Raw genomic sequence first — 19,449 nt, 5'->3', positions numbered from 1 at the left:
AGGACAGTGTGATACTGGAATACACTGTGATCAGTGGAACAGAAAAGAGGGTTCATAAGTGCATGGTCAACAGACAATCTACAATAATGCCAAAGAAAGAACAGTCTTTTCAACAAAGATTGCTTACAATAGCCAAATGGAAAAAAACAAAAACAAAAACAAAAACCCAAACCTAATCTCATCCCATATACAAAAATTAACACTTAGCCAACTGATTTATGATAAAAGTGGCAGAGCAGTGAGAAAGAAACAGTTTTTTTCCAATGAATACCACCAGGAAAATTGGTAATCCACATTAAAAACAAATCTGGATGCCTCACTCGCTCCAACACAACACTCAATACTGGAATCAAAATATGAAAGGTAACACCTTAACAGGAAATGGTATGAGAACATCTTCATGTCTTTGAGGTTAATAAAGGAAAAGATTGGGAAAATGAACTGAAGAATATTTAAGAACTTATATTCATAAAAAGGCATTAAGAGAGTAAAAAGTAAACCAGAGACTGAAGAAAGGCACTTGAAACACATGACAAAGGGCTTCTAACCAGAAAGTATAAGGAGCTCCTATGTATCAAGTAGAAAAAGCCAAACAGTCAGATAGGAAAAAGGCAAGGGGACCTGTATGTAACCTTCAACTTCATTAGTACTCAGGGAAAAGCACCTTAAAATCATAAGAAATAACCAACACCACCATATGTTGGTAGGAATATACAGCAACTCCAGTACTAGAATATAAATGGGTACAGCTACTTTGAAAACCTGACATTCTACCAGAGTCCCACACATGTATACCCTATCATCCAACACTTCTGTTCTTGGGTAAATATGCAATAGAAATGCATGCACATGTGCACTGAAAGAAATGTGTAAAAAAATGTTTATAAGAGAATTTACTCATAATAGCTCAAAACAGAAAATAATACACATATCTTCAACATTAAAATGATTAGGCCGTGGTATATGCATACACTGCAATATTCAGCAAAGACAATGGACTAATTCCAGCTCCGTGTGGCATGAATAATTCTCACAAACATAATAGTGACAGAAGCCAAGTACAAACAAATGCATCCCATACATTTCCATTTACATAAAATTCAAAAATGGTCAAAACTAAAGTACAACATTAAAAGACCCAATAGTTGGGGCACCTGTGTGGCTCAGTCAGTTAAGCATCCCATTCCTGATTTCCGCTCAGGTCATGACCCCACAGTTCATGAGTTCAAGCCCCGCATCTGGCTCTGTGCTAACAATACAGAGCCTGCTTAGGATTCTGTCTCCCTCACTCTCTGCCCCTCCCCCACTTGCGTGCGCGCGTGCGCGCTCTCTCTCTCTCTCACAATAAATAAAAATTAAAAAAAAAAAAAAGAAATAGAAGACGACCCTTCTGAGGTACCTCTGGAGTAATCTTCCTTGAACTGGATGGTACTTAAGTAGATACTGATTTTACAAATATTTCCCGAACTATTGTTTGTTTACTTACTGTATTATATGTGACAATTTTAAAAATTAACAATTTATATACCTTAAAATGGGAGAAACATACATCCTAGATATGATGGTAAAGAAATGTATGGGAGAAAGAAGGAAGCTAGCTTTCTCAAGGATTGCAAAGTAGGTTTCCTTGCTAGCATTGCTGCCAATGACTGGGACCACTGACTGAGAAAGAAAATAGCCCTGATTCCTGTTTTTAAATTGGAGTGACTCAAAGCCAGTAGTTTGATTTCACTTCTTGCCTCTTACTATTGCCCAGGAAGGAATGATGGGCTATGGGACAGGAGCAGAGAACTAGAAGCAACCTTTCCTTTTAAGACAAATGTAGCAGCAGAATCCTGCTCAACCCACCACTTCCTGAGGATACCTTCAATCACATGGAATTGGCACATGAAATACATTACCATCTCAGAGCCGCAGTAACAACAACTGTTAGTCTCACACGATTTAGCATATGACCAAAAGAGTCAAGACTCTAAGGAAATGACAACTAATGTCATATTGTATTCCAGATGAGATTCTGGACCCAGAAAAAGACATTAGAGGGAAAACTGATGAAATTCTAATAAGGTCCACAATTTAGCTAACAGCACTGCAATAATGTTAATTTGTTGGTTCTGATCCTTGTACTGTTGTTATGTAAGGTGCTAACATCAGAAGTTAGTGGTTAAGTATACAGGAACACTCTGTATAAGTTTTGCAACTTTCCTATAAATAAAATGATTTCAAAATAAAAAGGTAAAATTATTTTAAAAATTTAGTGGGAAAATCACCCTTACCTTATGGAAAATTAACATCCTATTTTTATAGGAAAGCTTAGCTATTATCTATAAAATTCTGTCATAAACAAAAAAATACCAGCAATGACAATGTGATACTGCCCAGTTACTATGATAGTAAAGAGAAAACGAGGTTTTCATTTAAAGACAGTGTCAATGTGTCGCTCAAGAGTTTTCCTAGGACCAATGATGCCTTTTAACTTCTTTTTTTTCTGTTGGCAACATAACGTGCCAAACATACTAAGCAGTCAATTAAAACAGGAGGGGAAGAATAAGCTAAGATAGAATGCTGTAAGAGCTACAGCTGGTCAATGTAAAACTGAAGGTCATTTCTACCTGTAGTCTTCTAGAAACTATTTGGTTGGCTTTTTAAAAGTCCTGATAAAATCAGCTTATGAGGTAAAATACACACACCATGTTAGTAGAATCTACAGTTGAAAATGCAAAATCTTATAATATAGTAAGGATCACCACTGTAGCAATCAAAAGGAAGAGACGTTTAAGTTCTGTATCCAGATACTGAGATGTAATTAGGCATTTTCCCAACCTGCTAAATGGGCTCAAAAAGTTAAAATAAGAACATAAGTGAACTTCAAAATTGGGACAGAAAAGTCATCTTACAAATAGACTGCTTTTTAAAAAAAGCCAAGAAAATCAGGCAGCCATGTAAAGACTGATAAGAACCCCAGGGATAAATTTAACAAACCAAAGAAAGCTGGTAAAATACATCAAAGATAAAGTATAATTGTTACCCACCAGTTCATTTTGTTGCTTTAAACAACGCTCTCTGTCTTCAGCATATTTTTTCATCTCTTTGTTTCGTAGATTCTCAGCTTCTTTTGCTTGAGTGATAAGCATCATTTTTTCTTCTAGCCATTTCTTTCTATCAGCTTTATATTTATGTTCAGATTCCTATATATATAAATAGTACAAGTAACTATCACATGCTGAATAAGTAATAGTTGGTAAATGTATTTTTATAACATATTCATATAACCCATCACTTTTTTTACTTTTTGAAAACTTAAAAATAAGCATTTTTCACTAAACAATGATAAGAACAGAGTTTATTTTGGATTATAGAATGAATGCTGCTGGTTTCCTTTTCTAAATGGACTTCATTTTATAAACTTTATTTTGCTATGAAGTCCATTTAAGGACTCTCCTTCATCAGTGACCTTAAGAAATAAACAACTTCTATTTCTGAAAGAGTTACAAAGACCCAAGTCTTTCTAAACACCAGAAAACAAACAAAAAAAGAGACTTGGTTTGTGATGGTTTTCTTTTTTTTTTTAATTTTTTAATATTTATTTATTTTGAGAGAGAGAGAGAGAGAGTGTAAGCAGGGGAGGGGCAGAGAGAGAAGGAGACACATAATCTGAAGCAGGCTCCAGGCTCTGAGCTATTAGTACAGAGCCTGACACGGGGCTTGAACCCACAAACCGTGAGATTGTGACCTGAGCCAAAGTTGGACGCTTAACTGACTGGGCCACCCAGGGGCCCCCATGATGGACATTTCTAATTGCATGATATCAAAAATAAAATATTCCTGGGTATACAGGATGCCAAATAAAAAACAACTTGTACAACAGGACGTTTATTAATTTGAGGAACACTGGGAATAGCTAGACTGAAGTAATTTCCTTTCCAGAATTAGAAAGTTTACAATCTAAGATATGTGATTACGTCATTTGAGGACAACATAAAATAAACCAATATGAACTTAATATGAACATTCTCAATATAGTTAATATATTTTTTCATAAATAATGCAGTATTTACTTTGTTTTAGCTGCTTTGGGGTTTTCCCAACAGCAAGGGTAAATTTTAGAATACAAATTAACAGTTAACAAAAGAAAATATTCTTTATTTATTCAGTATCTGATTATATATGTAGCATGAGTTTAAGAAAAACATTTAGGTACAGCCAACTTTTAAAAATCATTATTATGCTTTCTTCAATTTTAAAACCAGTCCTTTCTAATCAAATGTAGAAAATTTTAAGTAGTATTTGGTAAACCCCATTAGAAAAATATTTCCCCCATATGTTGTATGCCTTACAGTATTTAGAGTTGAACATGGAAAAAATATAAACACAAAACAGAGTATCTTCTATATGATGCAGTTTCAAATATATTCCAGTGTCCACATACACAACTGTATTCTTTTCCAACTTCATAACTGAAAATTAAAATGATTATTTACAAAATAATCTTCCTAACAGTCCTCTTCCCCACAGCAGAATTTGATGACTCAGAAGCTTAAGGAGTAGAAAAATAGGTACAAACACATAAGAAGTTGTGATTTAAGAATTAGATATATAGAATGTAAAAATGAACACCCAACCACTGTATTTTCCTAGGCACTAACAGTGATTTGTATCTTGAGAATTTCCACGCTATGTCATTTCAGTGTATATTGAAAAATTATACCTATATGCTAACATTTCCCAGGAGTATTTCACCCATATCTAAATTAATTATAAACTATTTGCCAAATTCTCTCTCATGAGAAATACAAAGGAGAGATACATACACACATAAAATCGTACCTGTAACTCATCCTGAAGCTTACTGAGCTTTTCACTAAGTACATCTGTGTTATCCTCAAGTTCTTTATTTGACCTTTGATTACTTCTGTCTTCCAGATCTTTGCATTTTTCCTTCCATTTTTCCAATTCTAATTTGAAAACATAAATTTATTTTTTAAAGCATATGAAAAAGTTATACCATACAGAGATACCTGTGGCATGAGACACAGACAAGAATCAGCAGAACCCAGAAGAAAAAACATAAACCCAGATGAGAACAGAGCCAATTCCAAGGACTTCATTTTTAAGAGTTCTTACCAAATCCAAATTCTTAGAGAAGAGAAAGTACAAGGACCTCTCAAGAACCCACTGAATAGTGTTCAGAGTATACAGTGTTAAATACATCTTAACCTTAATTATGTAGGAAACTTCTCAAAAATAAAAAATAAAATAAACCGTGATGGTATTCTGAAGGATAGAATCAGGGTATTTACTGACATAAACATATAAGATGATACTAAAAAGCTGGACAGAGGTGAAACTCGATTGAGAAATTTATTCTTACGTCTGGGAAACATTACAAGCTATCATCCAGTTATTATGAAAGTGTCCTTATTCCTTCTTTACTACATATAATTTTACTTAGACAAAACAATTTTCACCACAATGGAAAACAGCAAGTGATAGGACATTAGGAAAACACGCCAATACTTTTATTATACTCAACTCCTTCTAAAAGGGAAAGAAATCTAGGAAAATACAGAGAAGAAAATACAGACCTTGAGATATTTAAGCAACCATGTTTTACCTGTGGCCAGTCTTTCGGCTTCCTCTAACTTCACCTCGAGCACTTGATCTTGTTCTGCCTGAGTTTGTTCCTGTTCTTCCAATGTCATTCGCATGTCCTCAATTATTTTCTCTTTAACATTTAGATCTAAAAATTTGAGGAGAACATTTTAGAAACTACTAACATGTACATCTAGCTATCCAATTTTTCTTGAGTTCTTCTAAAATTAAAATACACTTTTATTAACTATAATAGAATCTGAGTTCCACATAAAAGCTTTGTCTTGTTCACTGCTGTACCTCAATGCCTAGAACAGTACTGGCAGATATGAAGCACTAAATAGGTATCTGACATACAGATAGATACTTGAATGATTCCAAGAATGGATGGATGGAAAAGAAACTCTTTTCAGATAAAATTAACAATTTTTTATAATATCAAACTATTGGTACTAATAAACACAAATCTCGGGGCTTAGAAAAACCATTATTTGCAAAACATTCATTTTCAGTATAATATTCTCAAACCAAAAGTAAAACATTTACCCCCTAAAAACAGAAAGGGCTCAATCCCAATTTGACTTTTTTTTTTTTTTTTAGATCTCAAGTAATTATTTTTTTCTACAAAAATTGCCAAAGCCAAATATTTACTTCTAGTATTTTTAAAAAAAACAGCTCTTCAGGGGCACCTGGGTGGCGCAGTCGGTTAAGCGTCCGAGTTCAGCCAGGTCACGATCTTGTGGTCCGGGAGTTCGAGCCCCGCGTCAGGCTCTGGGCTGATGGCTCAGAGCCTGGAGCCTGTTTCCGATTCTGTGTCTCCCTCTACCTCTGCCCCTCCCCCGTTCATGCTCTGTCTCTCTCTGTCCCCAAAATAAATAAACGTTGAAAAAAAAAATTAAAAAAAAAACAAAAAAAAAAACAAAAAAAACCAGCTCTTCAGGAATGACTGTGCTATTAGCCTTACCAAAATTGTTTCTGGCCCTTAAAAAATGACAATAATGACATAAACAATTCTATTTTAATGCTGCCTGCCAGAAAGAGGGAAAAAGGAAAACGTGGCCTCTGGTGACGGCCACATTTGTAGCAGGGCACTACTACAAAACTTACCAAAACTATTACTGACGCCAGAGTTAATAAACCTCTAGATGCATACAGTTCAACCTCAGGTCACTGAACATTAAAAATGACAAAAATCTCAAAAGGCCTTCTCAAAGTGCACATAAAGCAATTAAGAAAATAAAGACAAAACACTAAGAAAACATTATATGAGTAATTTTTAGTATTTCTGTCCATTTATGTAAGCTGCCAGGAGTGCTAATAAAACAGAATTCCTCCTAGGATCAAAAGGAGTCTTAGTATTATTATCTAAACTCTTTCTTTTAAAAAGTATGATTTGCAAATATATTCAGATTATACAATTAATTAATTAAAAGTTTATTCAAAGAACCCCTTCTCTCTTCCACCCTAGATTTTACTCTAAACTAGAAGGCTAGAAAGAAAAAGGTTTAAGTATCTAGTTACCAATTAGGAACGTCCCAGGACACCAATGACAATTTCACTAATGACTATTATTATTTGAAAGGTAGGTGCAGTTAAAAAAAGAAAGAATTATTTTATCAGTCACTACCTCCAATAATATACACTTCATTTCAGGAAGCAATCCAGAAATACACAACTAATAAAATGAAATAAAGCAGCATGAGGACAGCTAGGAGACAGCTATCTCTTCACTGCTATCTAAAGATAGCCGTGAGCTGCCACCGCTAAATAAATGACTGTCAAATAAGCCAGCAACCAAGCATTAAGCATTGAGGGGAGAGCGTCACTAGAGCTATGGTGTCCTAGGAAGGCTTCAAAGAATAAAGGCTTCAACATAACATTTGTGAACAAGTAGGAAGTAGAAAAAAGGGCCATCACGTACATGAGGCCAGGGAGAGAAATAAATATAAATGCCATCAAAGACTCCAGACTAGAAATACTCACTTACTGATAGTTAAAATTTATTTCAGAATATATACCAGATGTACACGGACCAACTACAGAAGCATGAAACCACAGGACACCAGTTTCACATATCACACTGGCAAAAGTCCGAAGTTTGGTAACACCTGATACTGGCAAAATGTGGGGAAACGGGCATTCTATACACTATTTTACTGTGAATATAAACTAGTTTAATCACTTTAGGGAGCAATTTAGCAATATTTATCAAAATTTCAAATACTCATCATTTGGGCCAACAATTACACTGCTGAGACTTTTCCTTACAAATATATTTACATGTATCCACACTTTTGTACAAATTTATTCATGGTAATGTCTATAATAACAAAAAAACAATGTCTGAAATAACCAAAAGTATTTTTTTCATCAAAAGAGTTCATATTACTGGACACTAGATTATAAATGTGTTGTTAATTTTCTTAAGTATGATACTGTACTTAGGTAAGATGATTCCTTACCTTATGAATTTCATGATAAAGTATTTAAGCGTAAAGTATCATTGATGCCTGCAAGTATCTTTCAAGTTGCTCAGTTTTATACATGCATATTAGAGAAAGAGACAAGAGCCAGAGACAGATGCAAATGTGACAAAATATTTAAAAACAGTGAATCTAATAAAGGGTATTCAGGTGATCTTTACTTTCTGATTCCTTCACAAATGTTTATTTCTTAATTAAAATTTGAGAAAAATAGGAATAATGATTCCTACTTTATAAGCAATTGAAATTGTACCTTAAATTAGCATATAATATTCTCTACTAGATTTTGACATTATGTTTCATTTAGGATCAACACCATATCTTCAGGCAAATGAAGGACTCCGCTCCTTGCAACAGTGTATATTAAAATCAGTTTTATCTCCTCTATCCTAATAAATTTTATTACATTACTTAAGGCTTTCTTTCAAGGGAATAAAATTTTCTTTTCCCATTAAAAAAGGGGGGGGGGTGCCGCCTAGGTGGCTCAGTTGGTTGGGCGTCCAACTTCGCCTCAGGTCATGATCTAACCATTCGTGGGTTCGAGCCCGATGTCAGACTCTGTGCTGACAGCTCAGACAGCAGCTTGGAGCCTGCTTTAGATTCTGTGTCTCCCTCTCTCTCTGCCCCTCCCCCACTCTCTCTCTCTCAAAAATGAACATAAAAAAAAGGTCATATTAAATACAGTATGATATATCAATATCAATAAAATGTAATACTATTTAGCCTTTTAAAATAAAGGTTAAGGGGCACCTGGGTGGCTCAGTCAGTTGAATGTCCGACTCTTGGTTTTGGCTCAGGTAGTGATCCCAGGGTCATGGGATGAGCATTGGAGCCTGCTTGGGATTCTCTCTCTTTCTCTCTCTGCCCCTTTCCCCCAATCTTTCTCTCTCTCAAATAAAATAAAATTACAAAGTTAAAAAGGGGGGGGGGGGAAGGTAAAGTAAGATCTGTGTGTGATTATATGGAAAAATTTCTCAAAACTTCCCAAATATGTAGAGACTTATTGTTTTAGTTAGTGATTTCTTCTGGGGTATTTTTCTTGAGATCATATATTTCCAAAGGAAATGTGTGGTCTTGTATTTGCCTTCTTTATCACAGGAATAGAGGCAAATAGAGCAGGTCACAATAAGAGAACAAAACAAATTAGTCTGGATAGAGCAGTAAAGTTATATTAGGCTAGAAAAAGGTAGACTAAAATCCCTAGCTAGAGGGTAAAAGTTTGTGTAGGCAATATGAAAGGATTGAAAATTTTTAATAGGAAAATGACAATGAAAGAAGAGTTTTAGAAAAATCGAATCTAGCTGTGTTGCTATACGAGTGAGTTTGACATAAAACCTGGCAACGAGCTAGGACAAATATGAGGAGTAAAAAGAAGTAAAGTAACTTAGGTACTACTTCTGAGGGTGTGGGAAGACAATATTATTTAAAGTCTAAAAGCAAAGATAGTCAAACATTTTCTGCAAAGGGTCAGATAACAATTATTTTAAGGGACTATAACAACTATTTACCTCTGCCGCTGTAATATAAAAGCAGCCAGACAATACAAGAGAATGTGTTGCTATGTTCCAAAACTACTTAAAAAATTAGGCAGTAAACTGGATTTGGTCAGAAGACTTCCATTTCCTAATCCCTGGTCTAAACAATGGAAATCGTAGACATCAGTAACAGAGATCCAGAAAGTTAAAGCAGTTTGAGCACAGACATTCACATTCAGAATTTAATAAGACTTCAAAAACTTCAGCATAGGAAAAGAAAATTGTAGACCAATATCCCATATGAAAATAGTTGCAAAACCTCAACAGAGTACAGCAAACTAAGCCCAGCAACATATAAAAAGCATTATACACCATGACCAAGTGGGATTTATCCCAGGCATGCAAGTTTAGTTCAACATATGAAAACCAATCAATGCAATACACCTAATTAATTAAGAATAAAACCATACAATTGTCTCGATGGGATGCAGAAAAAGACATTTGACAAAATTCAACACATTTTAATCATAAAAACACCCTATGAACTAGGAACAGAAAGAAGGGAACAAACTTCCACAACCTGATAAAAAGCATCTACAAAAACCCAACACCTAACATTATACATAGTGGTTAAAGAATGAAAACTTTCTCCCTACAATCAGGAATAAGACAAAAATGTCCACGCTCATCACTTTTATTTAACACTGTTCTGGAGGTTTTAGCCAGAGCACTTAAACAAGAACAAGAAATAAAAGTCAAAAAGAATGAAAACAAAGAAGTAAAACCACCTTTATTTGCAGATGACATGATACTGTACATAAGAAGAGACAGAAAGAAAGAAAACCCTATTAGAGTTCATAAAGTAGTTCAGCAAGTTTACAAGATACAAGATAAATATAATTAAATCTATTGTGTTTCTATATACTAGCAATTAACAATCCAAAAAATGGTATTAAGGAAACAATTCCATTTTCAATAGCATTACAAAGAATAAAACAGTTAGAAATGAATTAACAAAAGATGTGCAAAATGTATACACTAAAAAATAAAAAATATCACTGAAAGGAATTATAGAAGGCCTAGCTAAATGAAAAGATGTTCCACATTTGGTTGACAATTTCCCCAAACAGATCCTCAAGATATAACACAATTTCCATTAAAATTCTAGCTGGCTTGTTTGCAGAAAATGACAAGCTGATTCTAAAATTCATGCGCAAATGCAATGAACCCAAAATAGCCAAAATAACACTTCCTAATTTCAGAACTTACTGTAAAACTATAATAACAAAACTTTCAATAACAATGGCATTGAAAGTCCAGAAATAAACCCTTACATTGATGATCAACTGATTTTCAACAAAGGTGCAAAGACAATGCAGTGGGGGAAAGAAGAGTCTTTCCAAAAATTGGTTCTGGGACAACTGAATCTTCATATGTAAAATTAAGTTAGACACCCCTACCTTACACCATATACAAAACTATAACTCAAGTAGATTAACTCAAAATGAATCAAAAATCTAAATATAAGAGCTAAAAGCTTAAAACTCTTAGAAGAAAACACAGATGACTTTGGATTAAGCAACAGTTTCTTAGACATGATACCTAAAATACAATCAGTCAAAACAGATAAATGGGACTTCCTCCAAAACTTTTATGCATCAAAGGACACAATCAAGGGAGTGAAAAACAACCCACAGAATGGGAGAAAACATTTGCAAATCTATCTGATAAGTCATGTATCCAGAATATATAAAGAAGTCTTACAACACCATAATAAAAAGACAAATAACCCAAATGAAACATGGGCAAAGGACTTCAATTTCTCCAAAGATATACAAGTGGCCTATAGCACAAGACAAGATGCTCAATACCAATAGTCATTAGGGAAATGCAAATCAAAATCACAATGACATAATACTTTATACCTACCTGCATGTTAGGTTAGTGTCCCCCCCCACAAAATTCATGGCCACCTACGATGAATAGGACCTTATTTGAAAATAGAGTAGTTGCAGATATAAGCAAGTTAAGAATAAGGTAAACTAGATTAGAGTGGGCCCTAAATCCAATATGACTGGTCTTCTTTTAAGAAGAGGGTAATTTGGACAGAGACACATAGGGAGAAGACACCAATACAGACACACCAATAAGAAAGATGGCCATGTTCCCTATCCCCACTCATCACGCTCTCTCTCTGTCTTAAAAATAAGTTAAGCATTAAAAAATTTAAAAAAAAAAAAAAAAAAAAAGGGTGCACCCGGATGGGTCAGTCAGTGGAGCGTCCTACTTGGGCTCAGGTCATGATCTCACAGTTTGTGAGTTCGAGCTCCGTGTCGGACTCTGTGCTGACAGCTCAGAGCCTGGAACCTGCTTCAGATTCTGTGTCTCCCTTTCTCTCTGCCCCATCCCCACTCATACTCTGTCTTAAAAATAAGTAAAACAGGGGCGCCTGGGTGGCGCAGTCGGTTAAGCGTCCGACTTCAGCCAGGTCACGATCTCACGGTCCGTGAGTTCGAGCCCCGCGTCGGGCTCTGGGCTGATGGCTCAGAGCCTGGAGCCTGCTTCCGATTCTGTGTCTCCCTCTCTCTCTCTGCCCCTCTCCCGTTCATGCTCTGTCTCTCTCTGTCCCAAAAATAAATAAACGTTGAAAAAAAAAAAAAAAGTAAAACATTAAAAAAACTAAAAAAAAAAACCAAAAACCAGAAAGATGGCCATGTTAAAACAGAGACAGATTGAAGTTATGCTGCCATAAGCCAATGAACACAAAGGACTGCCATCAAGCATTAGAAATCAGAAGAGACAAGGAAAGATTCTTCCCCAGAACCTTCAAAAGAAGCATATCCCTATCAATACCTTCAGATTTCTTGCTTTCAGGGCCGTGAGAAAAGAAACTTCCATTGTCTTAAGCACCAAGTTTGTGATACTTTGTTAGAACAGCCCTAGGAAACTAATACTATAAATTTTTAAATCAAAAATAACAAATTCTGGTAACCATTTGGAGAGCTTTCATTCACTGTTGGTAAGAATGTAAAATGGTATAGCCATTGAGGGAAAATTTCATAGTTCCTCAAAAAATTACAGAGCTATCATCGTATGACCCAGTAGTTCCACTCCTGGATATATATCTCCAAGAGAACTGAAAACATATGTCCACCCCAAAATTTATACACAAATAGTCATAAAAGCCAAAAAGTAAAAATAACCCGTGTCCATCAACGGATATATAAATAAAATGTGGTATATTTGTTATGATGGAATATTATTCAGCCATAAAAAGGAATATAGTACTGATACATGCTACAGTATGGATGAAACTTGAAAACATGCTAAGGGAAAGAAGTGAGACACAAAAGGCCACATATTGTATGCATCCATTTCATGAAATGTCTGCAACAGGCAAAGCCAGAGACAGAAAGTATGTTAGTAGATGACAGGGACTGAGGATTGACAGCTAATGGGTATAGGGTTTCTTTTTTGGGTGATGAAAATGTTCTGGAATTAGATAATGATAGTGATTGTACAACCCTGTGAATTTACTAAAATGCATTCAGCATTACACTTTTAAAAGGTAATTATTAGGTATTATAGCTCAATTTTTAAAACAAGAATTTTATACTAAGATAGCTAAGTAAATCGCACTCAGTGTTTAAATGGACATATAGAAGCCAAAGTGAAAATGCCCTTTGTGTTTGTTGGGGAATGAAATCACAGGAGTGAATGAACTCTCAAGTGAGAAAACAAAAGGAACAAAGAGGATGAGGCCTTCGTTAGGAAAGTTGCCACAGTGGCTGAGGCTCATTCTGAGACACAGTCAGCAACTGGTACAGAACATATCACAACAGCTGAGACAAGTCTCAAAAGGGCGGAAGCTACATATTTACCATCTTATTTAGAAAAAAATATACTCACACACAATAAATGGTACATAAAAAATGAAAAGGAGGAAAAGGAGAAGAGTGAATAATTATGTCAAAATAAAAGAAAGGACAAAGGAAAGGAGGGATTGCAAAAAGCTAATAGATTTGAAAATACGTAGGTTATAAGTGACTTGGGAGCAAGTTTCAAGAGCATGGAAGTCAGATTAAAGTTGTCAAAATGGGCCTATGCCACAGTTCTCAATACTGTGCAACGAGAGGAAAAATTAAAATATGATAGAAACTATATCCTGGTCCAAGGGCATGCTTTTTCAGAATAGCTAAGATCTATTCACATTTATCAACAATAACAAAAGAGTCAAAGTAAAGAAAATCCCTAAAAGCATTATAGAAATAAGAAATGTTAAGGGACAAAAGCCTAAAAAGGCAGGCAGGAGAAAATAGGACAGTGTGCAGATAGATACACAGTATATTTATGCATACACACACTCAAATATTTGATCCTAGTTAATCCCACAAATGTCCAAATCATCTAAACAAATAATCTGGTTGACCTACCCCTTCTTTTTAGTCGGCCAAATACAAATAGCATGAATTAGTGAAGAGAATCTGAAACTTAAGAATGAAACAGACCTACGTTCAAATCCCAGCTCTACTAACCACACAACTAAGAGATTGAGGGATGAGTGACGGGCAGTAGAGGAATGCACATAATATCACAAATAGAAAGATGGATCATCTACAAAGGTAATTTTACATTTCAAATTTAAAAGTAAAATTTGAGTAAAAAAAGCACAATTCAGCACATAAGATGTGAAGCTGAAGTACTTCATGGTTTTTAAAAACTTTTTAAAAATATTTTAATTTTAAAGATGTTTTACTTGACATATATTCTTACATGATTTTGCTAGAAATCTATTCCATTCATTGTGACCTATGTAACCGACTTTGTTTTTCAGAAAATGGCGGCCATTATCTAGAAATCAATATTCCTTTAACTGAGCATTTTTTAATGTTTTATTTTTCTAAGAATAAACTTTACGTTGACAAGTTACTTATTAGGATCAATGCTTTTCTGTGGCGCCTGGGTGGCTCAGCTGGTTAAGCGTCTGGGACTCTTGATTTTGGCGCAGGTCATGATCTCATGGTATCGTGAATTCGAGCCCTGCATCAGGCGCTGTGCTGACTGCACAGAGACTGCTTGGGATTCTCTCTCCCTTTCTCTCTCTGCCCCTCTCCTGCTTGTGCTCTGTCTCTCTCAAAACAAATAAATAAACTAAAAAAAAAAAAAAAAAAAAAAATCAATGCTTTTCTCTTTTGATACAGTTACATCTTATGTTGACCTTACTTTATAATTTTCAGAGGAAAATGCTAAATCAATTGTTATGCAGTTATTTTAGTACCGGAAATAGAGATTTGCTCCTGACCTTTGCATACTCTCTCATACTGTTGTATAGCTTCTTTCACATTCTGATTATTTAACTGCTCCTGCAAAATGAAACAACAGGAATTAAATGCAAATGTAACTAAAATGCACACCAATATTTAATATTGGGATTTAAAAATAAGGTTCAATGTTAGGTTTGAAATCTCTCTCCTACAAGGCTGATTACTAGTCTCAAACTTCCAAGTTTTTTCACCTTGGAGAAAAGGGCAGGGTGAGAGTAGTAATAAGAAAAACAAAAACAAAAACAACTTGATACCTTTAATCTACCTCAAAGTTACTGCCCAGTCATTTTATTTACTCAATATTTTAAGCTACCAGGTTTCTCTTATACACCACAAAAGTAGAAATGAGGATATGGAGGCTCACTATACATTTAACAATAGAAGGAACAAGGAAAACCATAAAAAAAAGTTCCCTATCAATAAACTTAAAAAGCTGAAAAAATAGGGTCCTCCAAACCCTCTACATAGAAAGTAGCTGGGAAGTTTGAAAAAAATAACAGAAGCCACAAAGGCAAGACTAAATTATGGACACTGGAAATCTTCCAATTCTAGTTTTAACCTACCTGGTAATCCTTCATTCCCTGTCTCATTCAGTGTCAACACTATCTCCTTACTTTATAAATTTTACAATGAATCATTACAGAACCTGGAAATCTCTGAATCCTATTATGAAAGTACAGGCTGCTTTATTAGGATTACATTCAGTTAAAAATTAAATCATGTGTTGGGGCACCTGGGTGGCTCAGTCAGTTGAGCATCTGACTTCGGCTCAGGTCATGACATCGTTTGTGAGTTCCAGCCTCGCGTCGGGCTCTGTGCTGACAGCTCAGAGCCTAGAGCCTGCGTCAGATTCTGTGTCTCCCTCTCTCTCTCTCTGCCCCTCCCCCTGCTCACGCCCTGTTTCACTCTCTCTCTCTCTCTCTCTTTCAAGAAATAAACATTAAAAAAAATTTAAATCATGTGTTTATATCTGAATATTCATTGGTTTGCTTCATTTAAAAGCAAACATGCAAAGAATACAACAAATCCATTCTTTTTATTGTTGCCCAATCTACTTAATTGATGTCAAGCAAAATATAATCACTTATAAAGGGATTTTGCTTTTTAAGTGTCCTTTTGAAAAATATTTTTTTTAGATCATGAGCTTCACTTTCTTTTTACTTTTTATTTTGAAATGATTTTAGATTCACAAAAGAGTTGCAAAGATAGAAGAGATCTCCTGTATAACCTCCATGTAGCTTCCCCTAATGTTAACTCTTACATTATCAAAGTACATTTATTTAAAAATTGCAAAACACTGGACAGAAGAATGAGCAGTTGAGTCTCCATTCTCTATTATTTAAAATATGGAAAAAATCATCTTTGTATGAAAAAAGAAATTAGCACTGATGCAATAATGCTAATGAACACTACAGACTTTATTTGGATTTCACCAGTTTCTCCAGTGACATCCTTTTTCTCTTCTAGGATCCCATACAGGATCGAAGATTGCATTTAGCAATCATTTCCCCTTAGTCTCCTCTATTCTGTGAGAATTCCTTGGTAATCTTTTTCTTTAATAACCTTGACACTTTTTACTGGTCGGGTATTTTGTAGAACATCCTCAGTTTGGGTTTGTCTGATGTTTTCTCCTAATTAAACTGAGATTATGGATTTGGGGGTAAAATACCACATGAGATGGCCCTGCCCTTCTGGACACATCCTATCGGGAAGCACATGGTCTCAACATGACTTACTACTGGTGACGCTATTCTTGAACACCTGGTTAAGGTGCTACCTGCCAGGTTTCTCTACTGTAAAGATACTACCTTTTCCTTTCCGTACTCTATTCATTAGAAGCAAATCACTATGGCCATACTTAATTTTAAGTAATTAAAAAAAATTTTAGATTCCAGAAATAGCCAAAAGAGAATTTGTTGTAAGAATGGATACATTTAAGTAGATACTAAAATACACCAACAAAATCTACTTAAACTATTTTAAAAACAAAACTGTTACCTTGAGTTGCTGAATGGTTCGCTGTTTCATATCTATTTCCTGAGAACACTGGTTTTTCTTTTTCTCCAGTTCATTGATTTTCATTCTCAGCAATTTCTCCTCATCACGCATTACAGATACCTACAAAGTAATGTTTATAAAACAAATTAAATGTTTTTTATAATACTAACTGCTTTTTGTTGTTTAAAATTCATGGCCACTGGTTCAAAGATTCATATCCTTTAAAACCCATTAGAAAAATTACAGAGTCTAACATACTATGATATGGCTTCAAATTATAGAAAATGTCTTAATACACTAAAGGAGAGTGCATATGAAAAGATCACTTTCTTCTTATAATATTTTAAGAATTTCAAATTCTCTAAGTGCTCTAAAAAAGAATCAACATAGCACCTTGCAACAGCAAAATCATTATCACAGAAAAATCAATAGAGATACTCTATGAGGAAAATACTGGCTCAGGTTTCCAAGGTTTACTGAGTAATGGGATCAGTAATACAAGAAATACTTTAAAAGCTAACAATGGCCCACAGAGGATGAAAATGGAACAATCATAAGATCAAAAGTTATCCGGGGCGCCTGGGTGGCGCAGTCGGTTAAGCGTCCGACTTCAGCCAGGTCACGATCTCGCGGTCCGTGAGTTCGAGCCCCGCGTCAGGCTCTGGGCTGATGGCTCAGAGCCTGGAGCCTGTTTCCAATTCTGTGTCTCCCTCTCTCTCTACCCCTCCCCCGTTCATGCTCTGTCTCTCTCTGTCCCAAAAATAAATAAACACGTTGGAAAAAAATTTTTTAAAAAAAGATCAAAAGTTATCCACGCAAGTGAAGGTCAACTGATTGATTACTGGTAACATAATTCTACAATTCTCTACCAATCCTAGAGATCTCATAAAATGAAGGCTATAAACTGAAAAAAGCTCCCCTTCATAAAAAGCATGGAAATACCATAATAGTAGCTCTGAGTGGTTTGGTTTCAGGGAATTTTTACATTTCTTTTTAGGCTTTCTGAATGTTCCAAATTTACTACACAATAGATACATATTACCTTTATAATCATACATTAATATTATTTTTATTTTGTTTAAAAAATATGGGACTTAGAGTAATAAAACCATCCTTACCAATTTTACAGCCATAAACTATCAGCCAACAAGAAATAAAGACTGTGTGCTGCACCAATATGCACATAAGGACCACCTTAGTTTCCATCCTGGCTCTATCATTTGTTAGCTAAGTGAACTTGGACAAGTTAGATCTCTCAGTACATGTTTCCTTATCCATTAAATGGAAGTTAAAAACAATGCCTACCCCTAATATGTCTGAGAATTAAATGAGATGTTATATGTAAACTCAGAATAACTGACCCAGAGTAAGCTATTATTGTTGTTGTCATTATTATTATTTACATTGACACTACATATTATTTTGAAAAAGAAAAAATACCCTTAATAACCATCATTAGGGTAACAGTGGTCATCTATACAATAAAACATAAAAAGAGATACCCTTGTAAATAGTGGTGTGAAAAAAAATCTCAAAACTAGAGTTAAAAAGCAATATATATATATACATGATTCCATTTATAAAAATAGACACATACAAGCATACACAGCAGTTACATACATATATTAAGTCAAATGCATACACAAAGATCTAAAAAAACATAGATGGACTGGCAAGAGTGGTCATGTTTAAATGGAAGAGAGAAATGAGAAATGTTAAGAAATATTTCCAAATAATATATACAATTAAGTTTTTAATTAGAAAAAGGAGCTATTATTTAATTGGAAAAATGAGCTATTATTTAAGTAGCTGGTTCCATGTGAATAGAAGTTAATTATACCATCCTTGAGAATGTTTACTGATAATCATGGTGCTCAGAAATAGTACCTTAAACCAGGAAGTTATGTGTCTAGAAAACGAAGGATCCAAATCTTCTGAGTAACGAACAAATGCTTTTCCAAATTATACCACATTGGTTTTAGCTTACTGATCTAAGAATTTTCCTATTATCTAATTATAGTTTAGGTCATCTTTACTGTCTAACATTCCTTATCTAATCTACCATTAAAATATTTGTCACGTAACTTCGAAATTTTCTGTATATACTTATATGAAACTCCATAGGTTTTTACATTTTACCTATGGTGGTATGATTTATATTTTCCTTCCACTGATTAAAAACGTTGTTATAGGGGCGCCTGGGTGGCGCAGTCGGTTAAGCGTCCGGCTTCAGCCAGGTCACGATCTTGCGGTCCGTGAGTTCGAGCCCCGCGTCGGGCTCTGGGCTGATGGCTCAGAGCCTGGAGCCTGTTTCCGATTCTGTGTCTCCCTCTCTCTCTGCCCCTCCCCCATTCATGCTCTGTCTCTCTCTGTCCCAAAAATAAATAAACGTTAAAAAAAAAATTAAAAAAACAAAAAAAAAACAAAAAAAAAACGTTGTTATATTTCCCTTATTATAATGAATACATACTATAAGATATTAATAAATGCAACAATAGAGCTTTAAGAGAGTTACCTATGCCACTGCCTAAGTTAATCAAAATATGTAGTATTTTTATATATTTCCTTGCAGTCTAT

At 34.8% G+C, this 19,449-nt stretch overlaps 1 protein-coding gene across 2 annotated transcripts in view; it reads right to left on the bottom strand.

The window, feature by feature from the left end:
• The window catches only part of KIF20B (kinesin family member 20B), a 74,837-nt gene that overhangs the window by 14,913 nt on the left and 40,475 nt on the right, over positions 1–19,449 (bottom strand). For both annotated transcript variants that reach the window (XM_043596943.1, XM_043596944.1), the window contains exons 23-27: positions 16,873–16,992; positions 14,853–14,913; positions 5,615–5,740; positions 4,828–4,955; positions 3,033–3,188 (exon numbers count right to left, since the gene is read on the bottom strand). In XM_043596943.1, the coding sequence (XP_043452878.1) occupies positions 3,033–3,188; positions 4,828–4,955; positions 5,615–5,740; positions 14,853–14,913; positions 16,873–16,992 (591 nt within the window). The remainder of the gene's footprint in view (positions 1–3,032; positions 3,189–4,827; positions 4,956–5,614; positions 5,741–14,852; positions 14,914–16,872; positions 16,993–19,449) is intronic.

This window comes from Prionailurus bengalensis, chromosome D2 (assembly GCF_016509475.1).
Source record: "Prionailurus bengalensis isolate Pbe53 chromosome D2, Fcat_Pben_1.1_paternal_pri, whole genome shotgun sequence".
Taxonomy (NCBI): Eukaryota; Metazoa; Chordata; class Mammalia; order Carnivora; family Felidae; genus Prionailurus; species Prionailurus bengalensis.
The sequence above is the reverse complement of the archived record's forward strand: the minus strand, read 5'-3'. Positions and strand labels throughout refer to the sequence as shown.